Source organism: Palaemon carinicauda, chromosome 26 (genome assembly GCF_036898095.1).
Source record: "Palaemon carinicauda isolate YSFRI2023 chromosome 26, ASM3689809v2, whole genome shotgun sequence".
In the NCBI taxonomy this organism is placed as follows: Eukaryota; Metazoa; Arthropoda; class Malacostraca; order Decapoda; family Palaemonidae; genus Palaemon; species Palaemon carinicauda.
In genome coordinates, this window is record NC_090750.1 from 93680871 (window position 1) to 93701692 (window position 20822).

At 46.5% G+C, this 20822-nt stretch overlaps 1 protein-coding gene across 1 annotated transcript in view; it reads left to right on the forward strand.

The window, feature by feature from the left end:
* LOC137619695 (uncharacterized) overlaps positions 1-20822 on the forward strand; it is a 41659-nt gene that overhangs the window by 6401 nt on the left and 14436 nt on the right. The window contains exons 4-6 of the mRNA XM_068349972.1: positions 16717-16845; positions 17141-17322; positions 17491-17683. Of these exons, the coding sequence (XP_068206073.1) occupies positions 16717-16845; positions 17141-17322; positions 17491-17683 (504 nt within the window). The remainder of the gene's footprint in view (positions 1-16716; positions 16846-17140; positions 17323-17490; positions 17684-20822) is intronic.

Sequence of the window (20822 nt, forward strand, 5' to 3'; positions counted from 1 at the left end):
AACCTTTCTCTAGTAACGAGGTTCATTCAAGGCAACATGAATGTCATGGCGGACTGCCTCAGTCGGAAGGGTCAAATCATCCCAACAGAATGGACCCTACACAAGGATGTGTGCAAGAGACTATGGGCCACATGGGGCCAACCTACCATAGATCTCTTTGCAACCTCGATGACCAAGAGGCTCCCAATTTATTGCTTGCCAATCCTGGACCCAGCAGCAGTTCATATAGATGCCTTTCTACTGGATTGGTCCCATCTAGACCTTTATGCATTCCCTCCGTTCAAGATTGTCAACAAGGTACTGCAGAAGTTCGCCTCTCACGAAGGGACAAGGTTGACGTTAGTTGCTCCCCTCTGGCCCGCGAGAGAATGGTTCACCGAGGTACTTCAATGGCTGGTGGACGTTCCCAGAACTCTTCCTCTAAGAGTGGACCTTCTACGTCAGCCACACGTAAAGAAGGTACACCCAAGCCTCCACGCTCTTCGTCTGACTGCCTTCAAACTATCGAAAGACTCTCGAGAGCTAGAGGCTTTTCGAAGGAGGCAGCCAGGGCGATTGCTAGAGCAAGGAGGACATCCACTCTTAGAGTCTACCAGTCGAAGTGGGAAGTCTTCCGTAGCTGGTGCAAGTCGGTATCAGTATCCTCAACCAGTACCTCTGTAACCCAAATAGCTGACTTCCTATTATACCTGAGGAAGGAAAGATCTCTTTCAGCTCCCACGATCAAAGGTTACAGAAGCATGTTGGCAGCAGTCCTCCGTCACAGAGGCTTAGATCTTTCTAACAACAAAGATCTACAGGACCTCCTTAAGTCTTTTGAGACCTCGAAGGAGCGTCGTTTGGCTACACCAGGTTGGAATTTAGACGTGGTACTAAGATTCCTTATGTCAGAAAGGTTCGAGCTACTACAATCAGCCTCCTTTAAAGATCTCACTTTAAAGACTCTTTTCCTCGTTTGCTTAGCAACAGCTAAAAGAGTCAGTGAGATACACGCCTTCAGCAGGAACATCGGATTTTCATCTGAAACGGCTACATGTTCTTTACAGCTTGGTTTTCTAGCCAAAAACGAACTACCTTCTCGTCCTTGGCCGAAATCGTTCGATATTCCAAGCCTTTCTAATTTGGTTGGAAATGAACTAGAAAGAGTCTTATGCCCTGTTAGAGCTCTTAAGTTCTATTTAAGACGAACTAAACCTTTACGAGGACAGTCAGAAGCTTTATGGTGTGCTATTAAGAAACCTTCTTTACCTATGTCAAAGAATGCAGTTTCCTATTATATCAGACTGTTGATACGAGAAGCTCATTCCCATCTGAATGAGGAAGACCATGCTTTGCTGAAGGTAAGGACACATGAAGTTAGAGCTGTCGCAACTTCAGTGGCCTTTAAACAAAATAGATCTCTGCAGAGTATAATGGACGCAACCTATTGGAGAAGCAAGTCAGTGTTTGCGTCTTTTTATCTTAAAGATGTCCAGTCTCTTTACGAGAACTGCTACACCCTGGGACCATTCGTAGCAGCGAGTGCAGTAGTGGGTGAGGGCTCAACCACTACATTCCCCTAATTCCATAACCTTTTTTAATCTTTCTCTTGAAATGTTTTTTATTGTTGTTTTTTGGGTTGTCCGGAAGGCTAAGAAGCCTTTCGCATCCTGGTTGATTTGGCGGGTGGTCAAATTCTTTTCTTGAGAAGCGCCTAGATTAGAGGTTTTGATGAGGTCCTTTAGTATGGGTGGCAACCCTTGATACTTCAGCTCCTAGGAGTCGCTCAGCATCCTAAGAGGATCGCGAGGCTCAGTAAGGAAGACGTACTTAAAAAGGCAGAGTAATTGTTCAAATCGACTTCCTTACCAGGTACTTATTTATTTTGTTTGTTATTTTGAATAACTGCTAAAATGAAATACAAAATACTTAGCTCATAATAATGTAAACAAGTAATGCTGGTCTCTACCCACCCCCCTGGGTGTGAATCAGCTTAGGCTATATAATCACCGGCTAAGTTTAATATTGAAAAATGTTATTTTTATTAATAAAATAAATTTTTGAATATACTTACCCGGTGATTATATATTAAAGGACCCTCCCTTCCTCCCCAATAGAGACCCAGTGGACCGAGGAGAAAATTGGTTCTGTGTTTACATGGAGTACTGAGTACCTGCTCGACAGATGGCGCTGTTGATGTACACCCCCTACCTGCATAGCGATCGCTGGCGTATTTTGAACGTAGAGTTTTTCTGTCGGGCAGCAGAGCTGCAGCTTATATAATCACCGGGTAAGTATATTCAAAAATTTATTTTATTAATAAAAATAACATTTTTCCATAGAGTAAAGATGGCCGACCCTTCCCTCAGTGTACGGAAGTGTGTTTAAGGCTTTTAGTAATTATTTTATCGCGTTATAAATTATTGTTGATATTTATAGATTTTCCTCTTTATATTTTATATCTCACCCGCCTTTATTAGGCCTCTTCGATTAGCTTTCCATTTATACTAAACATCACGATAAATTTTATGTTTTGTTTATATGCGGCCTTTACCTATTCCTTGTAGGCGGTCCTAACTTGGAAAACGAAGTTAAACAACGTTGAGCCCATTCAACTTTTATTTTTGTTAAGTTTAAATCAATTGCTCTGTAAGAGTTTTGAAATGAATATTTTTTAGAAAATATTTTAAGAAATATATTCTTTGAATAGTCTTCGTGCTGTTTTTTTTTTTCAAAGATGAACTAACGTTTGGTTTATTTATGCTACGCAGTTTGCGCTCTATCGTTACGATAGAGAAAGAGAGAATCACGGTTTCACTTTGCAGAAAGAGTAAATTGATTTTGACGTTTTGTTCATTCTTCTTTCAAACTGAAGTGTTTTAGATACTAATTTAAAGGAACTTGTTAATTTTCAATTTCTTAGTCCTATCAGTTTTTTCCTTTGGTCAAATAACCTGTTTATTGACGAAGGGTGAGTGGGCAATTCTCTTGTGTGTGACAAGAGAGAGAGAGAGAGAGACGGAGAGAGAGAGAGAAAGAGAGAACGATTCGATCCTTATTCTCGTCCCAAGTCTCTGTACAAGGAGTTTGGGAGCGAGTAACGTTGTTCTCGATTCAGTTTTTTACTCTCGTCCCAAGTCTCTGTACGGGGAGAGAGGATAAAACGTTTTTAGTTTTTATTCTCGTCCCAAGGCACTGTACGGTGAGAGATTGAAAACGTAGTCTTTAGTGAACTAGTGTTTAGTCTCCTCCCCAGTCACTGATCCTTTTTAACTTTATATATTTCCGTTTTATTCGATATATATGTATATGTTTATTGATTTTTGCATGTGTGTTTCATTTTGTACTAATGTGCTTACATTATACGACTCATTTCGCAATTATAACCTTTTGATGTAAGGGAGAATTGCGTGCTTCAGGTAGATATCAGTTTTATTCATCCTAATGTGAAATTATTGAAAAATACGATATCAGTGAAGTAAGTGCAAAAAACATGTTCTGTGTTGCGGAGGGTTTGTTTGTTCGTGCTTGTCGCTCCCCTAGTCCGAGACCTCTTTCAGGCTCCCCTGCACCAGGGAGAAGTAATGTCGTAGGACTTAAGGGGACGAGAGGCTTTAACCAACGTACAGACGTTCCCTCTTTGGTATCGGACGTTTCTCGTCAAGATCGCCCTTACCATAAGACGGGTGAGACTGTGTTCTTCTCGTCATCCGAAGACTTTTCGCAAAAGAAACCTTGGCGCAAGGTTTCTAGACCCTTGAAGCGAAAGTCAGTCCCTTCAGGACAGGTCCAGCGTCCTGGCTGTAGCCATTGGGACAGCTCTGACCCTTTGCAGTCGTCGGAAGACTGTTCGCCTATTAAACGCAAGCGTAACACGGGGTCCGAGGGTCGCGGTAAAGGCAATGTTTTGCCAACACAGACGTTACCGTCGTCTCGGCCCGTTCCGACTCCCGTTGATCCTAAATGGGTTGTCCTGCAGGACATGCAGACTAAGCTTGCCTCCCTTATGGAGAAGTATGACGTTGAGCAGGTTCACGATGAACCTTCGCTTTCGAGTCGCCGTTACGCTAAACGAGACTCTGGCCGTCAGCCGCCCAAACGAGCATTTACTCGTCCGTTTGACGTTAGTTCTGACGTTTCTTGTACTTTGAAACGTGATGTCAGTAGTTTTTCACGTCAGTCACGTGACATGGATCCTCCCTCGCTGCAGTCTCGTGTTGACTTTCAGCCGCTGCCGCAGTCTCGTGTTGACGTTCAGCCGCTGCCGCAGTCTCGTGTTGACGTTCAGCCGCTGCCGCCGCAGCCCCGACCTGACGTTCGCCGACCGGCTCAGTTGCCTCGACTTGACGTTGAGCGTCAATCACTGCAGTCGAAGGTTGTTTTGCCTGCTCAGTCTATGCAGTCAAGGCAGTTCCGACGTGACGTCGAGCGTCAATCAACTTCAGTTGTTGTTGTTGGTCAGTCACAAGGATTTCAGTCCTTTCAGCAGCGGCGTGACGTCGCTTCCTCTACTGCTACAGCTGCTCCTTTGCTTGTTGACATTGCCTGTCAAGCGTTGCCGCCGCGGCAGGTCTCTCCTTTTCATGAGACTCGGCAATTGTCGGACGAGGTTCCTTCAGATGAGGAAGTTGCTGATCCTCCTCCTACTGATATTCCTTTGGGGACTTTTTCAGATGGAGAGGAGCCTAAAGCTGCTCAGCCCTCTATGGACTTTAAAAGAATCATGCTGATTTTTAAGGATCTTTTTCCAGACCATTTTGTAACTGCTGCTCCTCGTTCGCCTTCGTCAGAGTTTACGCTAGGCCTAGCTACTTCGAAGCCGTCGTTTTCTAAGCTAGTGCTCTCTCGCTCTTCTAAGAGAGCTTTAAGTTTGCTAGGCGACTGGTTGATCACCAGGAGGAGTTTGGGGGGAGACAGCCTTTGCTTTCCCTCCTTTTAAACTGGCTTCTAGAGGGAGCGTCTGGTATGACACGGGAGAAGTTCTCGGCTTCAGAGCTAGACCATCTCCTGTTAGGAGTTTTTCGAGCGTTTGAAGTTTTTATTTGTTGGATTGGTCCCTGGGAGCCTTAAGTAAGAAGGTCTCTCCAGCTGTCAATGTATTGCTGTACAATTATGTCATGCATGAACAAGGCTATCAGGGATGGCTCCAATGATCTGACAGCCACGTTCACTGCAGGAACAAGGCTATCAGGGATGGCTCCAATGATCTGGCAGCCACGTTCACTGCAGGAGTACTTAAGATGTAAGTGCGCTCAATGTGTTCATTGTCCAGACAAACTTCACGATGAAGACTACCGAATCTGTCTTGGCAGCAGTAAGGGAAGGCGACTGGATGGTCTCTCTCGACCTTCAGGATGCATACTTCCACATCCCGATTCATCCAAACTTTCAACAACATCTGAGGTTTGTGGACGGGAAAGTAATGTACCAATGTCGAGCACTGTACTGTACTTCGGCCTCATTCCTGCTCCTCTTGTTTTTACAAGGCCCTTGCAAAATGTAGGAAGCTTTCTACATTTTTTGAGGATTCAGAGCCTCCCTTTATTTTGACGACTGGCTAATCAGGGCGTCGTCATTATATCGCTGTCTGGAGAGCCTCTAATGGACATTAGACCTAACCAAGGAGCTAGGTCTCATAGTGAACGTAGAGAAGTCGTAACTTACAGTACCCCATCCCAGACTATTCTTTATTTGGGAATGGAGATACAGTGTCTGATTTTTCGGGCCTTTTCGTCTCCCACAAGAATGGAACAAGCTCTGTTAAAAGTCCTTCACTTGCAAGAGAAAAACAGTTGCTCTGTAAGAGTTTGAACTAGCCTCGTGGGAACTCTTTCATCGCTGGAGTAGTTTATCTCTCTGGGGAGACTCAACCTATGCCCTCTCCAATTTCACCTAAACCATTGGAACAAGGAGAAGGGCTTAGAGAGTATCTCTTTCCCAATCTCCAACTCAGTCTAGACATGTCTGACTTGGTGGGACAGCAACATCAGACTTCGAGAAGGTCTTTCTCTTGCGATCAAGAACCCAAACCATGTGTTGTATTCAGATGCATCGGATTTGGGTTAGGGAGCTCCACTGGACAGTCTGGAATGCTCGGGTCTTTGATCCACGGATCAGAAGGAACTCCATTTAAGGCAAGTAACATCTCTCCTTTGGCGAGATTTGTGCAAGGAAAAATGAATGTCTTGGCGGACTGCCTCAGCAGAAGAGGACAAGTCATCTCCATGGAGTGGACGTTGCATAAGACTGTGTGCGAGAAGCTATGGATGACATGGGGTCAACCCACCATAGATCTTTTTGCGACTTCTCTGACAAAGAGGCTCTCGACTTACTGCTTTCCAGTTCCAGAGGCAGCCCACATAGACGCTTTCCTGCTGGACTGGTCTCACCTGGACGTTTATGCCTTTCCACCTTTCAAGATCCTAAACAAGGTGCTGCAGAAGTTCACCTCTCATGAAGGGACCAGATTGACATTGGTTGCTCCACTCTGGCCCGCGAGAGAGTGGTTCACAGAGGTACTTCTATGGCTGGTAGACGTTCCAAGAAGTCTGCCGTTACGGATGGATCTCTTGCGACAGCCTCACGTAAAGAGATTTTATCAAAGCCTCCCCACGCTTCGTCTAACTGCCTTCAGACTATCGAAAGACTCTCTTGAGCTCGAGGGTTTTCGAAGGAGGCAGCTAGAGCGATCGCGAGGGCTAGAAGATCCTCTACCATCAGGATCTATCAGTCGAAATGGGAGGTATTTAGAGACTGGTGCAAGTCCTCCTCTATTTCCTCTTCCAAGTGCCTCTGTAGCGCAGATTGTGAATTTTCTGCCTTATCTGAGAAACGGTCGCTCCCTCTCTGCATCCACCATTAAAGGCTACAGAAGCATGTTAGCTTCTGTTTTCAGGCATAAGGGTTTGGATCTTTCTAATAACAAAGATCTCCAAGACCTGCTTAAGTCTTTCGAGACTTCCAAGGAGCGTCATATTTCGACTCCTGCTTGGAACTTGGACGTGGTCCTACAGTTCCTTATGTCAGACAGGTTTGAACCATTAAATTCAGCCTCCCTGAAGGATCTTACCCTCAAGACACTTTTTTTTGGTGAGCTTGGCTTCGGCTAAAAGGGTTAGTGAGATACATGCTTTTAGCAAGAACATCGGGTTCTGCGCTAATAAAGCAGTATGCGCTCTTCAACTTGGTTTTTTTGGCCAAGAATGAACTTCCGTCTCGTCCTTGGCCTAAATCATTTGAAATCCCCAGTCTTTCTGAGATTGTGGGGAATGAAGTTGAAAGAGTGCTGTGCCCCGTTAGAGCTCTTAATTTTTGTTTATCCAGAACTAAACCGCGACGAAGTTGTTCAGAGGCTTTATGGTGCTCCGGTAAAAAGCCCTCTTTGCCTATGTCTAAGAATGCGTGGTCTTATTTTATTGGACTTTTGATTCGGGAGGCACACTCTCAATTAAGTGAGAAGGATCATAATTTACTTAAAGTCAAGGCTCATGAAGTTAGAGCGATAGCAACTTCTGTAGCGTTTAAGCAAAATAGACCCATTAAAAGTATTATGGACGCGACCTTTTGGAGAGGCAAGTCGGTTTTCGCTTTATATTACTTGAAAGATGTCCAGACTCTTTATGAGGACTGCTACACACTGGGACCATTCGTAGCAGCGAGTGCAGTAGTGGGTGAAGGCTCTACCACTACATTCCCTTAATCCCAATATCCTTTTAATCTACTCTTGAAATTTTTAATCTTATTTTGGGTTGTACGGGAGACTAAGAAGTCTTTCGCAATCTTTTTGATTTGGCGGGTGGTCAAAATATTGTTTCTTGAGAGCGCCCAAATGAAGGGTATTGATGAGTTCCTGTTATAGGGGTGTTCACCCTGGTTATAGCAGATCCTGGGAGTCTTTCGGCATCCTAAGAGGATCGCTGGGCTTCATGAGGATAGCGGACTAATGAGGCAGAGTAATAATCAGAGTCTGCTTCCTTACCAGGTACCTATACTTAAGTCTGTTTTTTGAATAATTGTCAAAAACTCTTGAGCATATACGCCTTTATTGTATTAATACTGGTCTCTACCCACCACCATGGGTGTGAATCAGCTATTATATATTCACCGGCTAAGTTTAATATTTAAAAATGATATTTTGATTATAAAATAAATTTTTGAATATACTTACCCGGTGAATATATAAATTAAAGGCCCTCCCTTCCTCCCCGATAGAGACCTAGGGGACTGAGAAGAACTGGAGATGTTTACAAGTATATGCTGTATCTGGCCGATAGTCGGCGCTGGTGGTCACACCCGCAACCTTCACGGCGATCGCTCGCGAGTTTTTGGAATCTGTCGAGCCGTCGGAGACGTCAGCTATTATATATTCACCAGGTAAGTATATTCAAAAATTTATTTTATAATCAAAATATCATATTTAAGTAAAGGGTTTTTTTATACAGTAGTGGACTTTATTTCTGCGCAATTTCAAATTTAGCAGATATGGGAAGTTGCCCATATAGCATGTTCAGGTAGTAAGCTTTCCATGTACCTTTGCAAATTAATCAATTTTTTTAGAAATATCTGAAATATGTTATGATTGTAATATAGTAGCTCTGTAATCATACCAAAATTGCAGTACTGTATTTTAAAGAAATAGATTTTCCCAATGTTTACCCTACTAGTGCATGCTTTCATTATGACCACCCTTGGCGGGTGTTTCCAGTCTCCCTTTGGAATTAGTTACCCCCTCTCGCAGTTCCTACTCCCACTCGCCACACAGTGATTATGAAAGCTAATACACCATGAACTGAATTCAGTAACTTTGACAAGCAGGTACACGTATAAGTAGAGAAATACGAGGTGCAACCTATCTATAAGTGGGTGGGGGTGTGGCTAGCCACATGACATTAAGATTCAAATATGGTATCCCAGGTCATGTTATGCTAGCTTAACTGTATCAGAAGCACAAATTGTTGTACAGTAAATATTAAAAAAGTCTTTTAAATTTGGTTTGTTCCGTAATCGAAATATAAACCACGCTATTTAATTAGGGTATTACTTTCGGCGTAGCTGAAATGACGAGCCATTAGATTTTTAACGAGGGTTTACTACCCCCTCGCTAGTTAGCGAGGGGGTAGGGGAGGGGTAGCTAGCTACCCCTCCCCCCCTCACACACCGGTGAGTAGCTCACTTTGCTTTTGGCTCAGGTGATGAACAGACGTGTCTGCTCCCACCCTCGCTTTTTGGACAGCCTTAATCTTTTTTTCTTTTTCTTTGCAGTGTGTGCTTGGAAGTTGGCCTCTTCCATTATGCGGAAGTGCCCCGGATTACCTGACCTCCCTTGTGGTACATATATGTCGGCGGTCGAAACGGACCCTCACACCTTATTTCCGTTCTGCAGGGGCCAACGGTGTTATAGAGACAAAGTGTGTAGTGAGTGTAGGTAGTGGTCTACTTCCCAGTGGGAGAGGTTTTCCCGGTGCCGGAAGAAGAAGTCCAAAAGGGATCTTTCTCCTTTAAGGGTTTCCTTGAAGAAAGAAAATTCCATGGACTCTTCTTCCGTAGCCCTAACCTCCTCCGAAGCTCCTGCTCGCCCGTCGAGTGGTAGCGAAGGCCGTTCTTTTGTTGACCGACCTTGGGGTTCGGGAGAGGGAGTTGCCTCCCATAGCGAGACAGCTCCTCCTCCTCCCCGGGGGAGGATTTATCTTTTAACACTGTTGCAGCCTTGGGCTTCCTTGGGGCTTAAGGGCTCGCCCTCCAGGGAAGCCCTGTTTGACTTAATCCAGTTGGGGGCTGCTGTCAAACAGTCGCCGGCGGTAGCAGAGGTTGACCCTCTGTCTATCGTCGACGTTGTTGTGGCAGGGGCCTCCGACGAGTTAGGTCAAACCCCTGCCTTGGTTCCCGATGCAGCTGAAGGCTTAGTTCCTCCCTCCGAACATCATTCGAGGGAGGAGCTAAGTCCTACGGTCTCTCCTGCAGGTGATTCTCCCCCTCGGTGGAGTTCACTGACAGAGACTCCTCTTCGGAGGACTGACGATGGTCTGCCTGCCGCCCCCAGAGGACGTATCCGTTGCAAGGCTCGCCCTCCTCTTCGCCATAGAGGCCTTCCTTCTCCTCACAAGGGAGTTAGGAGGCACCTCTTCGGCCCTTCTCCGTCGCAGTCCCCTGCAGAGGATCCTCCTCGCTGTGCACAGACCGTTGCAGTTGCATCCTTGGATCTCTCTGCCGATCGTTCTCCTTCGCCTGCCAGACCTTCGGACCTGCCGTCTCCGTTCCTGGCTGCTGACGCACTTTGGGCGCCCACGCATCCCGTTTTCCAACGGGCACCGGTTCCTTCGGGGCAAAAGGGGCTTTCTCACAATGTGAGCAAGTCCCCTGCGCTTCAACGTTCTCCTGCGCGCAAGCGCTCGCCAGCGGTGAAGCCCTCTCTACTCAGAACGTCATCCTCGGAGACAACGCCCCAGAGACTTTCTGCAGCTGAGACTACTCGCCATCGCTCTCCTGCTCGCCAGCGCTCACCTGCGCGCCAGCGCTCTCCTGTTCGCCAGCGTACAACTGCGCGCCCCACGCGCCCAATCTCTCCTGCTCGCCAGCGCTCTTCACCTGTGCGCCAGCGTTCGCCTGCGCACCCACGATCTCTGGATCTGGGCGCAAGAAGGAAGAACCGAGATTCTCCTTCTCTTCAGCGTTCGCCTATGCGCCATAGGACCCCGCCAGCTCGTCAGTCATCGCGCGCAGACACCAGATCCAGCTGTGCGCCCTCCTGCATGCCCACGCGCTAGGGGTAACACCCCTACGCGTGGGCGCTCGCCTAGAGCTCACCGAGATCCTGCGCGCCCACGCGCTCGTGAATAATCTCCATTGCGCGTGCAAACACTTGCACTCCCGCCTGCGCTTCCTGCTTCTTCAGATGGTGCAACTTCGCGCCATCAATCTCCTGAGCGCCCGCGCGCTCCATCGCCTGCACGCCATCGCTCGCCAACGCGCCCTCTCGCCATTTCTGAGATCTCCTACGCGCCCGTGCGCACCCTCACCTGTGCGCAGGCGCTCACCTACACGCCCAACGCGCTCTCGCCATCATCCCCATGCGGCCGTGACCGATTGCCCGAGCGCAATCCTAGTAAGGTACTATCACGCGAACGCCAGCGCGTTTCTCATCGGGAGGCACAACGCGAGCTACTGCGCGAGCCTACAGGAACGAGAGCAGCCAGGTCACCCCACCCCCCACCCCCAAGCGCAGACCAGCGCGCTCGCAGGAGGGAGGGAAATCACCAGATGGATCCAGGAACCAACCTTCCTCTTCTTCCCTTTCCTTCCAGGCAGGTCCAGCAGTCGTGTCTACTCCAAAGGATCGCCCGATCCCTTCCCTTCAGAGGGAGTCTCTGACAGCACTGCTGTCAGTAAGCAGGCATGGTTTGGATCCCTCATAAGAGCTGTCGTGCAGGCTGTCAAACCTGCCTTCGCTGAGTTGGGTCTCAAAACTATGGCGGCTCCGACCCCACTGAAGAGAAAGAGAGGAGTAGAAAACGTGGTAACTTCTCCGAGGGTAAAGCTAGCTCCTCGGTCATCCTTGAGGAAGGCTCCCTCTCCCCCCCCCCAGACGTTTTCTCCCTCTCCCGTGGACGAGCATTTTCCGTCCTCAGGGAAGTCTTACGAGGTGAGGCGTTCTCCCATCGCACCAATGGGAGAAACCCCACCTCGCGCTGGAGAATTGTCCCAGGTTAGAGCAGAGAAGAGCCCTCAGACGTCGTTGTTGGAGTCCTGAATTCCTCTCAGGAGGGAACCCAAGGATTCCAAGACAGTCCCCAAGTCATCCTCAAGGATCCGTCCAGAACCTTCAAGACCCGCGGAGAACGTCCACGTGTCCCCCCAAGAAGAGCCTTTGGAGACGGGAGACTTCGCTGCCAGTTCTCCAGGAGGGGAGCCACAAGAGTCAGAGCATGCCTTCTGGCAAGTCCTGACCCTGATGAGGCATCTCAACAGGATTCCCGATCCTGAGATTCCTCCTCGCGAGGGCAAGGACACGGTCCTTGACCGAGTCTTTGGCACTCAGAAACCCGCTAAGGCCAGTGCAGCTTTGCCCTGGTCCCAAGCGGTGAAGAGTGCCAGGGATAAGGTCGAGGGCCAGCTCTCTGAGCTCGCCTCCTCCAGCCGTGGAGCAACAAACTCCTCCCGCCTCCTCGTGTCCAACAGAGGAGGTACTTCGAGATCATGGAGGAGGCTTGTTTAGCTCTTCCCCTGCACCACTCTGTGGAAGAACTTACCAAGGGAGTCCCTCTTGAGAGACTCTAGCCGGCAAGTGACCTTCTCGGCGACAGAGATCATAAGCCAGGAGAAGGTCGCGAAGTGTGCCATGCAGGATACTTCGTGGCTTGACATCTGGCTGGGATCTCTTGGCATCCTGTTGCGATCCGAAGATTTGTCTAACGAGAGCACCAGGAAGGCCCTGGAGACCTTCCTCCTCTCGGGCACCCGCACCATTGAGTTTCTGGCCCACCAAGTCTCAAACTTGTGGGCCAACTCAATCCTGAAACGTCGTGATGCGGTGGCAGAGAGGTTCCACGCGAAGGTCCCAGCCGTCGAGGTCAGCAGGCTCAGACATTCTTCCCTTCTAGGGAAGAACCTGTTCGAGCCTAAAGACTTGGAACAGGCAGTCGAGAGGTGGAGGAAGTCCAACCAGGACTCCCTCCTTCATAGGGCTCTTACGTCAAAGCCCTATAAACCTCCGGCACCTCAACAACCTCGCCCGTCCAAGACATCGAAACCGGCTGTGGCAGCGAAGGCAACGGTGTCGAAGCCCTTTCCTGTCAAAGAGTCCTCCAGGGGAGGAAAGAATCCTAGAGGGAGCGGCCGAGGCTGGAAACGATTGGATTGGCAGTCCCCCTGCATGTCCACCAGTGGGGGGATGCCTTCAAATTTGCGCAGAGAGGTGGCAGCAACTCTGGGCCGATTCCTGGATGATTTTCGTAATCAGTCGGGGATATCGCGTCCCGTTCATAACATCTCTACCTCCCCGCGACAGCGGATCCAGCGTCGTTGAGCTCCTTTGCCATGGGATTGGCAAGGGGCCAAGCCCTACGGGCAGAAGTCCAGACCATGTTGAAGAAGGGCGTTCTCCAGGAGGTCGTCGACGGTTCCCCAGGCTTCTTCAGTCGACTCTTTCTTGTAAAGAAGGCGTCTGGAGGCTGTAGACCAGTCATCGACCTCTCAGCCCTGAACAGGTTGGTCAAACAAACCCAAACCCCGTTCAGCATGGACACGGCGTACACGGTCAGACTTGCGGTGAGACCAAGAGACTTCATGTGTACACTGGACCTGAAGGACGTGTACTTCCAGATCCCAGTCCATCCGTCTTCAAGGAAGTACTCAAGATTCAGCCTAGACAACAAGATCTACCAGTTCAAGGTGCTGTGTTTCGGTCTCTCCACAGCACCTCAGGTATTCACCAGGGTGTTCACTCTGATTTCTTCATGGGCACACAGGATCGGCATCCGTCTCCTCCGCTATCTGAACGACTGGCTGATCCTGGCAGACTCGGAGTCGACCCTTCTTCGACATCGAGACAAGCTTCTGGGACTTTGCCAAGATCTAGGGATCATGGTAAATCTCGAGAAGTCTTCCCTGCTTCCAACTCAACGACTGGTATATCTATGCATGATCTTGAACACCAATCTCCACAAAGCCTTCCCATCAGACGACAGGATAGCAAGGCTGAGGAGGGTTGCAGTTCCCTTCCTCAGACAAGAAGAACTCCCAGCCCAATCGTGGTTACGTCTCCTCGGTCACCTTTCTTCTCTGGCCCGTCTAGTTCCAAATGGTCGCCTCAGGATGAGATCCCTGCAATGGCGACTCAAGTCCCGGTGGAGTCAAGAACACGATTCCCCGGACATCTTGGTCCCAATGGGTCCTGCGAAATGGACGGATCTTCAGTGGTGGTTGACAGAGGAAAACCTACGAAAGGGAGTGGATCTTCTCGTCCTCCCCCCGGATTTGATGCTGTTTTCGGACACCTCAAAAAAAGGGTGGGGGCCGACGTTCTAAACCACAGGACCTCAGGCCTATGGTCAGAATTAGAAAAGTGCGTCCACATCAACCTGCTAGAAATGAAGGCCGTGTATCTGGCACTTCAGCAGTTCCAACAATACCTGGCGGGTCACTCCGTGGTGGTGATGAGCGACAACACCACGGTAGTGGCTTACATCAACAAGCAGGGAGGTACCTTTTCACAGCAGCTATCCCATCTTGCAGTAGAGATACTGAGATGGACCGAAGTCCACTCGATTCCACTATCAGCTCGCTTCATTCCAGGCAAGAGGAATGTGCTCACCGACAGTCTGAGCAGGGCATCTCAGATAGTGAGTACTGAGTGGTCTTTGGATCGTCTAGTAGCCAACAAAGTCCTGACTTTGTGGGGTTCCCGACGGTGGATCTGTTCGTGACAGCCTTGAATTTCAAGTTCCCGCTGTAGTGCTCCCCAGTCCCGGACCCCAAGGCACTCTGGCAAGATGCCTTTCAACAATGGTGGGACAACATCGACGTCTACGCCTTTCCCCCGTTCTGTCTGATGAGAAGGGTACTCAAAAAGACCAGAATATCGGTCAACCTTTCGATGACCTTAATAGCTCCGCTATGGCATTACGCAGAGTGGTTCCCGGACCCTCTGCAGCTCCTGACGGAACTTCTGAGAGAACTTCCTCCTCGACACGAGCTACTCAGACAACCACACGCCAACATCTTCCACAAAGCCGTAGCATCGCTACGACTTCACGCCTGGAGACTATCCAGCGTCTCCTCACAGAGAGAGGATTTTCGCAACAAGTTGCGGAAAGGATGTCTCGACACCTGCGAAAGTCATCCGCAGGGGTCTACCAGGCAAAGTGGAGGGTCTTCTGTGGTTGGTGTTGTGGAAGGGGTATCTCTCCACTCGATGCCACTATTCCAGCAAAAGCGGAGTTTCTCTTGTATTTGCGGGAAGAAATGCGCCTTTCAGTCTCGGTAGTGAAAGGCTATCGCTCAGCCTTAAGTCTTGCCTTCAGGCTCAAAGGAATGGACATTTCCTCTTCGCTGGAACTTTCTCTACTCATACGAAGTTATGAACTTACCTGCCCCCAGTCGGAAGTGAGACCTCCTCCATGGAACGTGGTTCGAGTCCTCAGGTCTCTTAAGAGACCTCCTTTCGAACCATTACGCCAGGCTTCTGATCGCCACCTGACTTGGAAGATGGTGTTCCTGCTTGCAATGCCAAGCGAGTCAGCGAACTTCATGGTCTCTCGTACAACGTCGCCCATTCAAGGGGATGGGGGGAGGTAACGTTGAGTTTCGTCCCTGAGTTTGTAGCCAAGACTCAGAATCCAGGATTGCCGGACCCCCGGTTCGACTCCTTCTGGATTTCGAGTCTCCGTTCTGTAACAGATGACCCAGACCATCTCCTACTGTGCCCAGTAAGGAGTCTGAGGCTCTATCTTAAGAGAACAGCTGCAATTCGTCTTCGGGTGCAAGCATTGTTCGTGAGCACAGGAAGGACGAAGAGGAGGGTCACTAAGAATACAATCTCAGCTTGGATTCGCAGGGTTATCTACCATTCCCTGAATCCTGACCCTCCTCCGTCACGTCGCCCTAGGGCACATGATGTCAGGGGCATTGCTACGTCCCTGGCATTCAAGAGAAATTACTCTGTGACGCAGGTTCTACAAGCAGGGGTTTGGAAGCGTCAAACGACATTCACAGCCCACTACCTGCAAGACGTGACCCAGAGGAGGCTCGATACGTTCTCTATTGGCCCTGTGGTGGCTGCACAACAGCTGGTTTAAACCTCAGGCTCCTTAATGGACAAGTAGCAGAAGGTTGAGGGCATTGTTACCCGGTTTTAGTCTGCATGAATGAAAAGGTATGCCTGGCCCTTATTCTTTTCTTCATTCTCCCCTCTCTTGGGGAAAGCAGCATCCTGGGTTCTCTGCACAGCTGACCTCAAACCACTGCAGGTAAACCATGTTTCCTTGTGTTCCGAGTATTAAATTAATACTGTCACGTCCCCATACCCTTACGAGGTGGTATTGGGATCGTCCTAACCTAGATTTCCATCTAAAGGACTCCAGGTCAACTTCCTAGGACGAGTCACACTTCACTCCTTCACACACTAGCTTACGTAGGCCGCTGTCCTTGCAGAGCAAGGCACTTGCGAGGTGGAGGGACTCCTTATCTTGAGTTCTAACACACTCGGATACTGAGTCCCCGGGCAAAGGCCAAAGCCAGTACGGCTGGGACTTACCACCCTACCTAAGCGTTGTCACCCTAATTAAATAGCGTGGTTTGTATTTCGGTTACGGAACAAATGACAAATTCGTAGATAATTTGTATTTTTGTTAATCATACAAACCTTAGCTATTTAATCAAACTTGCCCGCCAGCCCTGTCCCCCGGGAAGTCCTACCTCTAAGCAAAGTGAGCTACTCACCGGTGTGTGTGTGTGTGTGTGTGTGGGGGGGGGGGTGAGCGGTAGCTAGCTACCCCTCCCCTACCCCCTCGCTAACTAGCGAGGGGATAGTAAACCCTCGTTAAAAATCTAATGGCTCGTCATTTCAGCTACGCCGAAAGTAATACCCTAATTAAATAGCTAAGGTTTGTATGGTTAGGAAAAATACAAATTATCTACGAATTTGTCATGTTTGTCATAAATTAGAAGGCCATGTTAATGTACATAACTTTTTTTCTAATCATTAAGTTTTATAACTATGGATGCGACTTTTTTCCCCTTTAGGTTCATCTTTTGAGTCACAATGGAATCCGGCCATACAAATGCAGTTATGAAAACTGTGACTGGGCTTTCTACACATGGTACAAATTGAAGCGCCATATTGAAACTCATCTGAAGAGGCGTGATTTTGCTGTAAGGATATTGCCTATTCTATTTTTGATAGATTTTCAAGAATATTTACACGGTTACAGTATACCTAATTTTTTTTCCGTCTCATAAGAAATTGAATCTTTGTCAGAATGTTTTTGGTTGTAAACTAAAGTAAGTGCTTTTGTAATGGTATGCTGACTAAGATTTGTACATTTTTGAGAAATTATTGTTACCTTAAAATATGAATTGTTATTTATAATGAAATTTTTTTATAGTAATTTAATAACTATCAAACCAGTTTTGTTGATGTTTTATTCATAAGTGTTTCTCTCCATAGTGTTCAGAAGCCAATTGCAATAGAAGGTTCACAACAATTTATAATTTAAATACACACATCCGATTACATCAACGGCCAAGGTGCTGGATATGCTCTGTACCTGAATGCACCCGCGCCTATCATACGAGGAGGGAGCTAGAGGCTCATATGAAAACACACAAAGATATAGAAGCACCATATAAGTAAGATGGCAGGAATTTTTTTTTGTTTTATGTACTTCAGGAAGTGTGAATATTTTATGAAGTATGGACTTTGATTATATTGGTATTGGTGGTACATTTGAGCCTTTTATGAATAACATATTTTAGATGCAGCTGTAGAGAGAGTTGAATTATTTTATCTCATTTTAGGTGCGGAGAGGATGGTTGCAGCAAATCGTATTTCACTCCAAATTCCTTAACATCCCACATGAGAAGCCATCATAAAGAAGAAGAGTTGTGTTGTCAGTGGAATGGATGCGGAAAGAAATTCGACAAGCCGTGCAGATTAAAAGCTCACATGAGAGTCCATACGGGACAGCGACCTTTCGTCTGTACTTTTAATGTAAGGATCTTGACTTTCGTACTAGTAAATAACATGATACTTAAAATTTTATCTTTATTTATATGTTGACAATGCCTACTATATTCTTCATACAATTAAGGACATTGATAGATTAAATTTGATAATTGCTAAAAATGTACTTTATGCCTATACAGATGCAAGCCTTTGTCATTTGATAGGAGTATGATTTCAGCAATAGAGACAGATAGAGAAAACTGTATCAGCCTTATGCCACTGGCAGAAAGATAAAGTAAAGTAATGATTTCAGCACAACTGGAAACTCCTCTGTTAAAAATTGTATCTAGGTGTTGGTAGCTACCTACGGGTAGCAAGGGAAGGGCTGATCCCCCTGCCAGCTCCAGTCACTGAAAAGTATAGATGTTCTCTCAGTTGACAAAATTGGCTTATTAATCCTTTTTTTTTTCTTTGCTGTTTGACTGTGTGCCTCTTATGGAGAAGCCATATGTGGGCATGTTGTCTTAACAGCTATCCTTGCCTTAACACTAAGGCTTGATAAGCTTTAATGAAACACTTACGGCTGCCTTTGCTTCCTAGCCCCTTTACCAGCTACGCCTTTCTTGGGGAAATAATGTCCTACCTTGGATCGCCATTACAAGACGAAGTAAAGATTTTCTTCCCAACAGGACAGCATAGTTTTCTCTCGAAAGGATCTCTTTTTTTTTTCCCCTCCCGACGTAGGAAAACTTTCCTGTTAAGTCTCTACAAGCGACTCGCCTGTGCTTGACTGTGGAACAAACACATTGCCAAATAGCGCATATATATTCTTTGTTGGATGAATCTTACACCTCAGTTGGCTCTTACTCATGACTTTGAGTAAATCTCTCCTAGAAAGCAGTTGGCAAGTAGTGCCTTTGTCTGTGTTTGCCTACACTCTGGGAGTAGAACAGTCGTCTATTCGTGCACCCAGTATTTTGAGAGCGGTCTTTTATTTGTGAGCAAGAACAAGCTCGCCAACTTCTTAGAACTTTCCTTTCCGACTTGGAGATCCTTCGGCGTGCAAATACGCTTATCAAGACGAGTACTCTCCTGTTCAGTGACGATCTTCTCTGACAGAGTGCCAACCTATGAGAATGGGCTTCTCAGAGGACTCAAAAACCTTTCCTTGGGAATTTGAGATTACCTCATAGCATTCAGATGGTGGATGATGACTTAGGATAAAATTTACGCGATCTTCTTGCACTCAAGCGTGATCATTTTACGCTTCTAAGACTGAAATAGTATGACTCAAAACAGGAGAATATTCCTGTTTAAAGTCAACATGTCAGTATACTGTATGATTGCCCTCTTTTGGCGATGCACCTACGTGCTCGCATAATACAGGCATCATTACTTTGTAGGGTTTGTTATATTACATCGTTCAAATAGTTGATAGTTCTGGTTTCTTGGGTAAACTACTCTATAAGATAAGAGATAAAGGACAGTATCTCACATCCAAGGTATTCCTTGAAACCAGATGAATTGAGATTTTTAAAGATTATATGACTGAAAACTAATCTTTTAAATATTTAACTTAGCCGGTGAATATATAGCTGCAACTCTGTTGCTCGACAGACAAAAAACTGTACAAAAAAACTCGCTAGCGATCGCTATACAGGTTGCGGGTGTGCTCATCAGCGCCAACTGTCGGCCAGATACCAAACTCTCTGTAAACAAAGACTCAATTTTCTCTCTGTCGACAAGACGTACTTTACTCGCTGTTGAAACCTGGAGTTTTTCCCATCATCTTTGGTGAAGTACTATATTCTGGTTTGAGCTTTCGCAGTGCAGGTGTTTTATCTTCATCTTAAATATTGAACTCGTTTTGGATAGATTTAATTTTTGGTGACAAAGAGAGTATGGACTTTCTTTGACTTTTAAATGGCCGACCCTTCCCTTAGACGGAAGTGTGTTTAGGTTTTTAGTAATTATCTTATCACGTTATAAATTAATTATAGATTTTCCTCTTCGATTAACTTTCCATTTATAATAAACATAAAAAATAAATTTTTAATGTTTTGTTTATATGCGACCTTTCCTGAGCGTAGGCGGTCCTAACTTGGAAACCGAAGTTAATCAACATTGACCCCTTTAAATCGTAAATAGCTTTTAAAGAGCTAAGGATTTAAAACTTTTTAAATGAAATATTTTATGAAAGAATTTCTTTGAATAGTCTTCGTACTGTTTTCAAAGATGAACTAAGGTTTAGTTTATTTATGCTACGCAGTTTGCGCTCTATCGTTACGATAGAGAGAGAGTGTATCACGGTTTCACTTTGCAGAAAGAGTAAATCGATTCTGACGTTTTGTTCATTCTTTCAAAGCTTAAATGTTTTAAATTCTATTTTAAAGGAACGTTTTAATTGAAAAACCTTTCAGTTTTTTTCCTTTGGTCAAATAACATGTTTTTTTGACGAAACGTAATTGGGCTCTTCTCTTAGGTGCGAAATCAAGAGAGAAAGAGAGAGAGAGATATAGAGACGGAGGGAGAGAGAGGAGAGAAAACGTTCCGTTCAAGCGGGTAACGTTGTTCTCGAGTTACTCTCGTCCCTAGTCTCTGTACGGGGAGAAAGGATAAAACGTTTTTAGTTTTATTCTCGTCCCCAGGCAATGTACGGTGAGAGATTGAAAACATAGTTTTGAATGAACTAGTGTTTATTCTCTTCCCCAACCACTGAATTTTTTTTTTTTTATCTTATAAGATGTTTACTGTTTTTTTTGCTGGTATTAATATGCTTGCATTATACGCCTGATTTCGCATTTACTACCTTTTGATGAGGGTAGAATTGCGTGCTTCAGGTAGAAATCAGTAAAAGGTTCGATTTCAGTGTAATAAGTGCAAAACAGAAAATCGTAGTGATAAAGTGTATTGCGCAAAGTGTTACAGTGTTGCGTCCGAGGGTTCGTCTGTTCGTGCCTGTCGTTCACCTAGTCCGGGACCTCTTGCAAGCTCCCAAGCCCAGGGGAGAAGTAATGTCATACGACTTATGGGTTCGAGAGGCCTTGATCAACAAACAGACGTTTCCCTCTATGGTATCGGGTGTATCTTACCAAGATCTCCCCTACCATAAAGCGAGAGAGACGTTTTTCTCCTCGTCATCCGAAGGCTTTTCGCATAAGAAACCTGTAACAAGGTTTCGAGA